Here is a 12,627-nt window from a genome sequence, read left to right as displayed (position 1 = left end):
ATTTGACTTGGTTGAAGGAGAGCCCTTCTGGATGGGAGGCAATGGCTTGGAGGGAAGGAGCATAGAAGGATTTGCCAGGGAAAACCTCTTGGCAAGAGGGTAGCCAGTCAGGCCTGCAAAGTGGAGACACAAAATGTAACAAGAGGCTGCAAAGCAAAACAAAAGCATCTGAAGCTCCATGTTTCATGGGACACATTTCCTGGAAACTTTCCTGGAAAATAGCTTCAAAAGGAAACCTGCTCCTGCCATCAGCCCCTTGAGGCAGGCCAGGGGCACACCCTGAGCCACTTCCACAGAGCTCCCAGGGGAACTCCCTGGCCTCTGGGCTGCTCTGGGACAGCAGGGAGCCCAGAGCCCTGAGCTTCCCAGCAATGGCTCAGCTGCACATGCAGCCTCCTGCTCCTCTCCCTGCCCCACAGCTCAGCAGCCCTACAGCTCCACGGGGCACTGGCAGCAGCACAGCTCATGGCAGGGGGCACCTGCAGGGCACAACTGCTCCCTGGCAATGTGCACAGGCTCTCCAGGCTGGCACAAGACCCTTCCTCCCACCAGAGAGTGGCCCAGCTCCCACCTTACCTCTGTGGGAGGCTGAGACACTCTCACAAGGGAAGAAGTGACGTTGGTCAATGCCCACCTCTATCCCAGCATCAACATGTCTAATGGGTGTGGCACTTAAGGGATATTTGATATTTTTAAAAACAATTGTTTGGTTTTAGTTTTCCTTAGACTAGCCTGTGTTTAATTCCTCCAAACACTATTGAGTTAGCAAGTCTGAAGTGAAAGGTGCAAGGATCCAATAATAACAGGGGAATAAGGATCCCTTCTAGAGATTGGCTTTGTCAAAACCAAGGAAAGACCCACACAGCGACGAATGCTATTTCTGCAAGCTACAGAGACCTCTCAGCATGCAGGCAGGCCTTGCTGGGGTTTTTATATTATCCTGTCATCCTCAGTGTTGGACCCAATCACCAAGCAGAGGAAGAACAGGAAATTTATCAGTAGTGAGACCCAACGTTGATGGCAAAGAAAGAAGCAGAATTTGCATCACATGACCACGTTGTAATTGTCATGGCCACAGTCCCTGTCCTGGCTGACAGTATGAGTGATTTGGCTACTGTCAAAAAGCAGGAAGCAGAGTAAACTAAAGGTAGAATGTTGTGATGCCAGGGCTGTCCTTGCAAGATCACCTGTAGCTCACAGCCACCAACTCTGACACAGAGCCAGAACTGACCACCATGGACCAATTTTCCCGGAAATCTGGTGGAATTTGTCTCCATTTGACTCGGGCCTTTCAGCTCCTTTCTATCCTCACCTTTTCCTTCCGTGGTCTTTCCTTTTCCAGTAAAATCCATCTTTGAACTCGTGCTTCTGTCTCGCAGAAGTACCTGGGGTTGAATTTGGGAACTGTCTCGGAGCAGACGGCGATAGGAGCTCGGTCCCCAGCCCTAGAACAAGGTGGGGTGACTCCAATCGCCAGCAGTCGGCACAGACGGGCAGAGCCAGACGTGTCTCCTGCCACTGTGTCCGTGTCAACCACAACCTTCACAGCCCCTTGCGGGGCTGCCCCTTTGTGACGCGCTGGCCCGTGGTTCTCTCGTTTCCATGGCCACAGAGCCCCCACCCCAGCTCCATCCCTTTCCCTTCCCTTCCCAAGGGCAGCCAGCCCTGGGCCCGGCCAGGCCAGGTCGGAGGGTTTGGCACTGTCTAGGAAGTAGCCGCTTTCCTAAGCTGCTTTTCAAGGCCTTTATTTCTGTAATTCCCACTCCGTTCTGCCTTGCAGCTTGTTGGTTGCGGATTTTGATTACTTCTCTTCACAACAAATAAAGTGGTGCCTTCCCCTCAGCAGCCCTGGGGATGTTCCTATGTGAAGCCATCTGTCTCACACGGTTTTAGACAATTTAAAACAGAACACTATGGATAAGCCGTCTCCTCTAAAGTGTTCCAACAATCCCGTTTCCAGCAAGAGGAAGTGAACAGTAAGAGATAAAGGTGGAAAAAAGGCCTGCCTCACCGCCCACACGGCCTGGGGGAGAGACAGCTGGGCCCCGATCTGGCAAGGGCCCCAACCTCGGCTGCTGGCAAAAGGAAAAGTAAAACCACCAGCCCACCACTAACATTACGTACAGCAAACGCCAAAAAACAACCTTACAACCAAAAAACTCATCTCCGCTTTCTGGCCGGGCCCTACAATCCCAGCCCGGCCCCGGCGCGGCCTTAGAAGGCTCCTTATGGTAAAGAGCTCCAGCCGCCCCACCTAAAAACAATCACAGAACCCTCTCCTGCCCTGGCAAAATATTAACTTTTTCACTGCCCAAAATATGACTTTACAAATATTTTATTCTCTGTCCTGTGGAAAAAAAAACAGAGAACCAAAATGATAATATGTACAAAAACAGCACAAAAAACACCAAATTCAAAGTATGAGAAGAGTCAAGTCTCAGCTGAGGGAAGGAAGACATAGACTGAAATTCTTCCCTTTTTTTATGCTATAGAAAAGCATCCGTTGTTTCCCTATAACACATAAAAAATTATGGGGTGGATTAAAGATTCTAACTCTAGATGTAAGAAGAAGCGTTGGTGTTAAAATAAACCAATGTTAAAATTGCTGTAAGTGCCCTAGGTTGAAATAGTGAAAAAACCCCTGCTTCTCCCTAGGGAAGAAGAAAAACACCCTCTATTTTTAAAAGTGGAGTAAGCTTTTGTTTCAACTATTATAATCCTTTAAGTGTGCCTCATAAGTTGATATGGTCCTCAGTATTAGTTATGAATTAAAATGTTAGTTGAGAAAAAAAATATTACATAATAACCAGATCTCTATCCTCCCTGACGGCTAAACACTAGAACAGCAAGACCACCAAAAATGGTTTCTTATGAAAAAATCTCTATAGGCTGAAAAATCTCCTCTCTGAAAGAAACAAGTAAATGACTATTTGAGAAATGGTAAACGAACTGAGTTGTTCTTTGTATGTTGTCAATGTAAAAAAACAAATGTGTGGAAAGAAGAAGAGTAGTCTGAAGTTTTATTCTAATATTTCTTCTTCTTTTTTCCCCTATAGTTTCTGGTAATAAAGTTTGTCTTTGTACCATTTAAAGCTAAGCCTGTTTTATCTTCCTCCTAATCCTATCTCACAACTAAAAACGTTCAAATTAACAATCCAAAACCACTACACTAAAGCAGTGTCTCCACCCAAACTCAAACTGAACCCAAAACACCCCACTGTGGAGACCCTAAAAGGCATTCCCTAGTTAGGGAGACACGAGAGGCTTCTTTCATAGCAAGCCCTGTTCTGTCATGCCAATGTAGCCCTGTTCTGTTCCCTGGGCCAGCCCCCTGCCCTCTCCCTGTCTCTCAGGCTTTCGGTCACTCCCACCCTGTTTCCCTGTTGGCTCCCATGCCCTAACCCCACCTTTGTGCCACCCCCATGTCCCCTGGTAAGTGCTCCCTGATGCTCCCCCTGCCCAGGACACCCATCTGCTTCAACCTGGACCCTCACCCCGACGTTCCCCTTTGTCTTTGCCTCTGACCCTGGACTATCCACGCAGTGGCTGAAATAAACATCTCCGTGAATCCCATACAAAGGCCCATGCTGCTTCTTTACCTGCAACCATCTTAACAGCTATCCAGGCTACAACACCTGCGGAGACAAAGGAGACAAGAAGGATGTCCCAGCTCCCAACATTTCCTTTATCCCTACAGTAGCTGTACTCCAATTACTGCATACGAGAGTTTTACTTGATCCCTTTAATGCCAAGGGACCATGAAGGACTTGAACCTTGTTCAAGTCCAGCCTTGCCTGCCTATTTTGGAGTGGAGGGCAAAGACGCAGACAACTTTGGGCGGGGGTAGAGCTGAAATTGCATTTTGCTGCTTCTGATTTCCTCCCTGCTTTTGCAGCAGAGGGACATCTTTGTCCCTGCAAACCACTCCCCTTTCCAAGTGAAATGTGGGCCTGGCTACCAGCTCCAGGTTCTTGAAGAGACTGCTGCGGTTGGCAACAGGAATTGTTGCTGAACTTTTTGTGTTACTTAAACCCCCCCACCCATTCCACCAAGTGGATGAGGAAAGAGGCAAAGAGATTTCGGTGGAAGAAGGGAGGCCAAAAGCTTGAAAAAAGGATGAAAGAAATGCTCCAATGATGATGATGATGATGTTCGTAACAAGAATGATTTATTTTTGGCAGCAAATGAACACCCGCTGCCGTCCAGCCCTCCCAGACTGGCAGGTCGAGCGGTGCCGTTTCCATGGCATGAGCTGCTGGTAGCCTGGGGACAGAAACCAGAAAGCCACGGTCAGTGGCAGCAGGCTCCTTTCCCCCCTGTCCCACCACGGCCTATGCTCAGGCCAGGCTGCTGGCTGTGCTCAGAGCCCAAACCTCCCAGCCCATTCCCTCCTTGTTAGAGGAGAGCAGCGTGGCAGGACACGCTCCACCTCTTCTGCTCAAGCATGGCACAACAACCTCCTCAGCAGCTGCAAGAGCGACATTCTCGTGTGCCTGCTGCCGTTTGCCCTAAGCCCTTCTGCCACCCGAGCTGTGGAACCGGGTACCCACCTCTGGAGACCTGCTGCCAGGAGAGGAGCCGATCCCACACAAGGTCCTCATCCTTTTGCAGGGGACATCCACACTGTGGACCCTCCCCGGCTAGCACCGGCACGGGATGCACTCCACGGACGGTGCCGGTGCTTCTCCATCTGGTCTGGACACAAGTGGCAATCTTTCTGGAAAAAACAAAGAACAATTGCATGAAAGTCATTTCAAAACAAGACCTGGAAACAAGAAAAAGCACCAAAGGTTGTCACCGTTTCACGGGCCTGGGGAAGGTCTGACCGCTCTTTATGATACTAAAATCTCTCCAGTGGTGGGGAAAAACCCTACCTTTCCCACCTGTATGCCCACCCCTTCCTCAAGGGCCTGCAAAGCAGAGCAGCTGGGCCATGGCTAAAGAACCCGTCCCCCTCTGCTGCTCCCTATCCCCATGGATGCATGCTTTGGTCAGGCCGGATGCCCCCACCCCAGCCTGTGCCATGCTGGCAGGAAGAAGCTGTCAGCGAGGCCAGGAGCCGGCTCCCCTTCCACAACATCCATCCCCTGCCCCACCAAAAAGCAGCTGAGCAGTTGGCAGAAAGATTAATATTGTCCACTGCCACCCCATGGGGAACCTCCAGCATGTGGCCAGGCTGAGCCCTGCCATGCCTGGAGGCACGAGCATCCCCCCACCCCTGCACCGCCTGGGGACTCATCTTGATTTCGTCGGGGTGCAGAGCGTGTCCTCTAGGAAGGGGCTGCAACCAAAGCCCATCAGCTTTGCCCTGCCAGTGGCCAGCTCGAGAACGGCGTTCTCCAGCTCTGCGCTGATCTCCAGAAGAACACACCATATGTGCCTTGGCTCGTGGGGACATCACGAGGCCATTGAGCTGCAGGGGGATGTTTCCCCTTTTCCACTCTGTGGCAACTTCACTGCACTGTGCCACAATTTCTCCAATAGGATGGGGAGCCCTGAGCCGCTCCCTCCACAAATCGCCGGGGACCTGAGGAAGCACCTCCTTGGCTGTGCTCTCTGCTCCATGCCAGGGCCACTGGGAAATGCTCTGGGGAATTCTTTGAGAGCCACAAGACACGAGCAGCTGCTGCTTGCGGGCATCCTGGATTCTACTGTGCAGAGGGATGGATCTCTGCTGTCTCCTGGGCCAGGTGGGGCTTCTGCACCCAAGAATGTTCTAAAAGGTCATCCAAGGATGGCCTGTCTGCAGGGTCCATGGATAAGCACCACCTGATCAGGTGCTGGCACTCTGCAGAGAGAAACCAGAAACTGCTGGTCAGCTCCTGTCCATGCTCTCCCAGATTTCACAGTGCCCACAGCACACTAAGAGTGCTCAGAGCTGTTCGCACAGCTTCCCATCCATCCTCTCTTCTGGAAGAGAGCAGGAGAGGCACACGTGCCGCCTCCTCCAGCTCAGCCCAGGAGATGAACCTCCTCCCCAGCTGCAACAGCAGGACACTTATGTGCCACCTGCCCTCTCCCAAAGCCGTTCTTGCTCCCGTGCCTTGAAGGCCCATCCCCACCTTGAGACACCCGGGGCGGGAAGAAGAGCTGTCCCCGGACGATGTCCTCGCTGCTTTTGAAAGGAAGGTGCCTGCACACCAGCTGATAGAGCAGGATGCCCAGGGACCAGATGGTGGCTGGCTGGCCATGGTAGCGGCCAAAGAGGATCCACTCCGGTGGGTAGTACTCCCGCGTTCCTATGGCACACGGGCACAGCTCATCAGGCCAATGCTGATTGCTCCCTCCCTCCCAGCCAGCTCCTCAAAAGCCAGCCCCAGCTCCTGCCAAAATGCAACTTGGCTGCAGCTGGCTGAAGCAGCATTCCCCCTCCCTCCCTCCCTGTGTGTTCCACCTGTGGAAGCACAGGGGAGAAGCTCCACTGCCCGGCTGGGCCCCGGCTTTGGGCTCACCGGCCATCTGGGTGTAGAACGTGTCCTGCAGGATCGTGCCGCAGCCGAAGTCGATGAGCTTCGCCTCGCCGGTGGCCAGGTCAACGAGCACGTTCTCGGCCTTGATGTCGCGGTGCAGGACGCCGCGGCTGGTGCAGTGCCGCACGGCCCCCAGCACCTGCCGGAACAGCGCCCGCGCCACGGGCTCTGGCAGGAACCCCCCCGCGTGCAGCAGGTGCCAGAGGTCCTGACAGCGCTCCGGACGCTCCATGACCAGCGCGAAGCCGTCGGGCAGCTCGAACCAGTCCAGGAGCCGCACGATGCCGCGGAAGCCGGGCCACGACGCCATCCAGAGCAGCACCAGCTCCAGGGGCACAAGGGCGCCGTCGTGCTGCGGGGGAGCCGCCATGCCGTCAGCGGCGCCGATGCTGCGCTCGCCTTCGCCACCCCCTGCCCGGCGCCGCCGCAGCTCCCATTGCCCATGGCCCGGGACGCTGCGCGGCCCCCGCTCGCTCCACGCTCGCTCCCATCGCAGCGTCCCGGCTCCCACCCGGCCGGGCCTGGCCTTACCCCGCCCGCCACGCCCCGCCGCCTGCTCCCGCTGGCCCCGCTCACTCACCAGCCGCGCCCATTCCAAGACGCGGTCCCGGGACACTCGCTTGATGGCCACCTGCAAGCCAAGGCGAGCGGAGGGCTCAGCTTGCCGCCCGCCGCTCGCCGCCCCCCTCCCCGCTCCGAGCCGGCCCCGTCTCTTACCGGGACGCCGTCGGCGAGCCGGGTCCCGGCGTAAACGCTGCCGAAGCCGCCGCTCCCCAGCAGCGGGCCCTCCCGGTACAGCTGCTCCAGGGGAGGCTTCTCCGCCCGTGCGGACGGCACCGCGCTCTCAGCATTCTGCCCGGGGCACCCGCCCGCCCCGGCCGCCGCTGCTTCCCGAGCCGCCCCGGGCTCCGGCGCCTCGGGGCCCAGCGGCGGCCGAACTGCCGGGCGGCGAGGCTCGCTCGGGGGAATGCGCCGGCGGCGGGGCGGGAGCCGGGCGGCTGCGGGCCAGCTGTGGGCGGAACCGCGGGAGGGGCCTCGGTCGGGGCCGGGCCAGCGCCAGGGCCCGCGCCAGGCGGAGCCAAGAGACGCTGCTGCTCCACCACCGCCACCAGTGCAGCGAGGAGCTCGTCCACAGGCTCTTCAAAAGGTGCCACAGGCGGTACGGACTGAGCCCCGCGGAGGCGGCACCGCGGCGTGCCCGACAGGGGCGGGCAGGGGGCCGGCTCGCCCACGGCCGCCTTGCGGGGCGCGGCATGAGCCGGGCTGGGAGAGGCGCAACAAGGACGGGACCGAACGGGATCACAGGGAGTCTGAGAGGGAGAAGGGCACGGAGGGCGAGCGGGAACTCGAGCGGAAAACCGATCGAAAAACCGATCGAGAGAGGCGCTGCTGCTGCTGCTGCTGCTGCTGCGGAGCCGCCGGAGCGCGCGGCCGTTCTGCCGTTGCCTCCGCGAACCCAACGGAGGAGCCGCCGCGCGCCCCGTGGAACACAGGAAGCAAAGTAAGAATAAATGAAGCTAATTCCTATTAGAGAAATAGCCAAATAAAGCAGTGGAGGCGTAAAGAAGACTGTTGGCTTGTGGCTTTCTTGTTTGAGTGAGATGAAGCATTTTGTGGGGAAGAATTGCCTCTTCTGACAATTTTGCCAGTGTGGGCTGGAGCGGAGCTTTTAAATTTCAAGTAGCAAAGAGAAATCGTGTCAGTATTGTCATCCCTTTTCATTCTCTGCTGAGACACTTGCAGGCTGCCCAAAGACATCGTCTGCAATATGGAACTTGGACCCAAATGGATTGTTAAGTGTGTCTGGATGTCACCAAATCTATGGGAATGACAAAAACTCTCCAGCAATATTTTTAGTGTTAGAGAATCTAGGAACAATGATATTCTGACCACGATGTTGTTCTGGCCGGGATGTGAAACAGAAATAATGTAATCAATACGTAGCCCTGGTGTGCACAGAAATTTTGTTTGTTTATTTCCTGTCAGTGTTAGTGGCAGAAGCATCCATTGCTCAGTTTGGGAAGGCTGACCCCTGACATGGACTCTCCTCAACTGTGTCTCTGCCTCTGACACTAGAGAACACTGAGTGCCTTGAGAGCTCGTGTTGCCTGTGGAATGCTCCAGCTGACTGCCACCAGAAGCTGTGGACGTTCTTTTGGTATCTGATGCAGAAAAGGAGTTCTCCATAATACCATGCTACTTAAACCCACATTGGGATGCGGCTGTGTAGTGGCTCACCATGGAGCAGATTGCCTGCTTTGTCACTGCCAGCCCTGCTGATCCTGCAAGGGACCCTAGTGTATCCCATGCCTGTTTTGCCTGCAAGCAAAGCTTGCCTTGCCTTAGTAGTGTGGAGTAAATAGAGAAGTAATAAAATGGACAATTAAACAAGTTACTTTGGAGGAGATCCTCCTGCTTTCACACATCAGCCCTGCATCTCATGCTCCGTATCCTAGTTTGAATGGACAGGTGTGTGCTAGGGAAAAAGCAGGACCTTCCCTTGAAATGGAGAAAGTAAAATCCTTCCCACTGAGTCAGTATAATTTTGAAATCAAGAGGTTCTCAGGGAAAGATAGGGGGACAGGAAGAACAGTTCTCTACTAAATATATAACAAGGCCAATCTAAACAACAATAACTATGAAATTAACAGGAACCCAGTCACAGTTCCTTTGGTTGTGTGCTCTTTTCCCCCCTGGTGCAGTTACCATTGCCATTGGCAGTGAGCTCTGGCAGGTTCCCAGTGGACAGGGCAGGTGTGTGGATCCCTGCACAGCTGCAGGAGAGCTGGGGGTGATGGCAGCTGTGTCTCAGATGGGAAGGGTGGAGGAGAGACTCTGCTCACGAATCCTTGGAGCAGTGTCGGTCCCGGTGCTCCAACAGGATGCTTGGAGATAGCAAACTGAAGCAGGACAGCATCCTGGCAGGGGTGTGAGGTCCAACACCAGAAGAGGCAGCTCCTGGCACTGGGATGGCGCGGTGAGGTTTCCCAGCTGCCTTCCTCCTTCCAGAGCCAAAAAGGGGTGAGTACCAGTAACTGCCCCCCCACCCTCCTTTACCTGCTTCGAATCTCGTGGCCTTGGCCCCCTTCCCCACACTGGCCCCGCCCTCCCAGAGAAACTCACAAAATCAGGGAGGCTCTCCCTTCCCCATCTCAAGGTCTCAAGGACCTGGCCATCCTTAGCATGTCAATGGGAAAAAATATAAAACTATAAAATATAAAAAAACAAAACATACCACCAAAAATATACACAATAAAAAATATAACAACAAAATTATTAAGATACAATCAAAATATATTTATTGAAACCTACAGATAACTATCAGAACATATGTACATCTGGAACTATACAGGCTAATGCATAAATCCTTGTCTTCAAACGCTCTTTGGATAGGCAGCAGCTTCTTCCTGGGCTTGGAGGAAAGAGCTCTTCTGGACAGCAGGAAAGGACTTTGTGGGTAAATGCACAAAAGAATGTCCAGAGAAAACTTGGTGGAAACACAGGAGCCAGGCTGGTCTGCAAAATGGAGACACAAAATGTAACAGAGGCTGCAATGCAAACCTAAAGCATCTGAAGCTCCATATTTCATAGAAGACATTTCCTGGAAATTCATAAATAGCTGCACAGGGAAACATTCTCCTACCATCACCCTCTGGAGGCAGGCCAGGGGCACACCCTGAGCCACTTCCACAGAGCTCCCAGGGGAACTCCCTGGCCTCTGGGCTGCCCTGGGACAGCAGGGAGCCCAGAGCCCTGTGCTTCCCAGCAATGGCTCAGCTGCACATGCAGCCTCCTGCTCCTCTCCCTGCCCCACAGCTCAGCAGCCCTACAGCTCCACGGGGCACTGGCAGCAGCACAGCTCATGGCAGGGGGAACCTGCAGGGCACAACTGCTCCCTGGCAATGTGCACAGGCTCTCCAGGCTGGCACAAGACCCTTCCTCCCACCAGAGAGCGGCCCAGCTCCCACCTTACCTCGGTGGGAGGCTGAGCCATGCTAGTCCTTCACTTTGTCCTCAATCCAGAGTGTCTTCAGGCCCCTGAGCATGCCATGACTAGGAAGGGCAGTGGAGAGAGCAGGGGCAGATGCACACCCTTCCTGAGTATTTTGTCAATTTTGGCCCAGCTAAAAGGTCAGAACCGCAGGTGTCCATCTCAGCACTTGGTCAACTTGCTGGAGAACATCAAGCCTTCACCAGCCCAGGATGTTGGAGAGGTTTTCCTGGACATGTGGGGGCTGGCTGGCAGCACGCTTCTTCAGCTTGGTGCCCATCACCTCGTAGAGGGCAGAGGCGAGCCTGGTGACCACCGTGCGCACATTGGCGCTGCGGACAGGCAGCGCCTTGTTCTCCAGGAAGGACCAGAGCACGGGCAGGGCTTAGCGCTGGACGACTTCAGGGCTCCTGGCATAAACCCCTTCCACAAGCACTGCCGGGACAGAGACACAAGCTTCTGAAACAACAACCTTAATGCAAACAAGGATCCACCTCGAGATTTGCTTCTTGGAAGCCTCTCTGCCTAAGAGCAGCGAAATAGCACACAGAGCCCAACAATCCAGAAATGGCCAAAGCAGCTGATCCTCCCCAAAATAGAACCACCAACACCTCAGGAGTACTGTCTCCAAACAAATACTTGCACCTGTGGCAGAACTTGTACCTTTACTGGATCATTTCACAACCTGTTTCAACATCAAGAATGACTAAAATGTCAACTTCCCTTTCATTTCCATTAGGAAGTTGTCTAAACCCACACTGAAGATTTGGAAATGCACCATGGAGATTCAATTGAAAGGTTTCTAAGAAAAAGGACAATTCCATCTTTGTGACTCTTGATGTCAAAGTGCCAGAATCCAATCTGGCACTTCCCTTTGCTCAGTGGCACACAGCAAAGGGCACTATTAGACCATACTTCCAAACTCCAGCCCACCAGACATGGGTGCTGCTTGACAGCTGGATTAGAAACATCAGTGACTAGCTGCTGTCTTTGGCACAATGCTTTTGTGCCTTCCAACAAACAGCTGCTTCAAACCTCAGGGTGTCTTAGGTAATTACCCAGACCTCATTGCTGTGGCATTTGTGCATCTCCACATTTTAATGTCATTCCCCCTCCCAATGTTAATGGCATTTTTCTTGCAATGTGCACTGCAATAGTAGAATGTAGAGAGAAAAATGCAACACAGATGAATGAAATTTAACCACAACACGAGTGTCTTCTCCCTTTCTCTCTGAAGCCTACTCCCTGCTCAATTTCTGAACTGAACTTTGTCAAACACAGGCAAAAAATTGACAACCAACAGGCTCCTTGCATGGCAGATGTGGCTGAGACATCAAAACCTGAAATGCTCTGGACACCATTCATATTTTCTGATCAGGCAAAATGTTATGCAGTAACCACTTCTAATTCTGTGGTGGAAGAGACTTCATTTTCTCTATGCTCGTAATCCACCAGCAATCATCAACATTTAAACACTTCCTGAAAGTGCCCAAAACCAATTCTGCCAAGCAGGAAAAGGGTTATGGCATCCATTTCAAAATGGGTATTAATTTCCAATGGGTGTTAAAATACAATTCAAGACATTGGTCACAATGGAACTTGAGAAAACATTGTTTGTTCCCACTAAATCTCAGAGAGAACATCTGCTCTTCCTAAAAGAGTCCTAATTTATGTTTATTTCCTTTATTTGAAGAAGAGATCAAAATATCTCCAAAACTAAATTCCCTCTTCCTAGACATCTACTTTATCCCAATGCCCTTTCAAGGGCTTTTGACATTCTCAATCACCGAACACTGAGCATTTGAGATTGCTGAAGAAGACACAACATCTATGAAACATTGCATTTAAAGATGCTGGCACACTTAGCAGTGCATTTAGACCCAGTTAAAGCAAGGCTGTAAATCATCTTGTCCACTATATATAGAGATTATCACTTTTCCATTCCTGGGCTGTTGCTGACATAGCAAGCTCCTCTGAGGAATCAATTATCAGCTGCATTTGTAGCATTTTGGACAGCACTGACACAGGAAGACACTGTTTGCACACCCTGAAATGCTCAGTCCAATGTCACTTTGACAGCACAGGCAGGGAGCCTCAGCACTCTGCTTCTGCCCCTCTGGCCCCAAAGGCTGCCTTGCACCAAATCCGTGCCCCCAATCTGGGTGC

General features: G+C 52.9%; 1 protein-coding gene across 1 annotated transcript in view; it reads right to left on the bottom strand.

The window, feature by feature from the left end:
• Positions 1 to 5,708: 5,708 nt before the first annotated feature.
• LOC134042032 (serine/threonine-protein kinase pim-1-like) overlaps positions 5,709 to 12,627 on the bottom strand; it is a gene marked incomplete at its 3' end in the record, with an annotated part of 12,783 nt that continues 5,864 nt past the window's right edge. Inside the window, exons 3-7 of the mRNA XM_062489105.1 lie at positions 7,188 to 7,354; positions 7,051 to 7,101; positions 6,453 to 6,822; positions 6,063 to 6,239; positions 5,709 to 5,788 (exon numbers count right to left, since the gene is read on the bottom strand). Coding sequence (XP_062345089.1) covers positions 5,709 to 5,788; positions 6,063 to 6,239; positions 6,453 to 6,822; positions 7,051 to 7,101; positions 7,188 to 7,354 — 845 coding nt within the window. The remainder of the gene's footprint in view (positions 5,789 to 6,062; positions 6,240 to 6,452; positions 6,823 to 7,050; positions 7,102 to 7,187; positions 7,355 to 12,627) is intronic.

The sequence above is a fragment of the Cinclus cinclus genome, chromosome 3, assembly GCF_963662255.1.
Source record: "Cinclus cinclus chromosome 3, bCinCin1.1, whole genome shotgun sequence".
Taxonomy (NCBI): Eukaryota; Metazoa; Chordata; class Aves; order Passeriformes; family Cinclidae; genus Cinclus; species Cinclus cinclus.
This window is presented reverse-complemented; position numbering and strand designations above follow the sequence as displayed.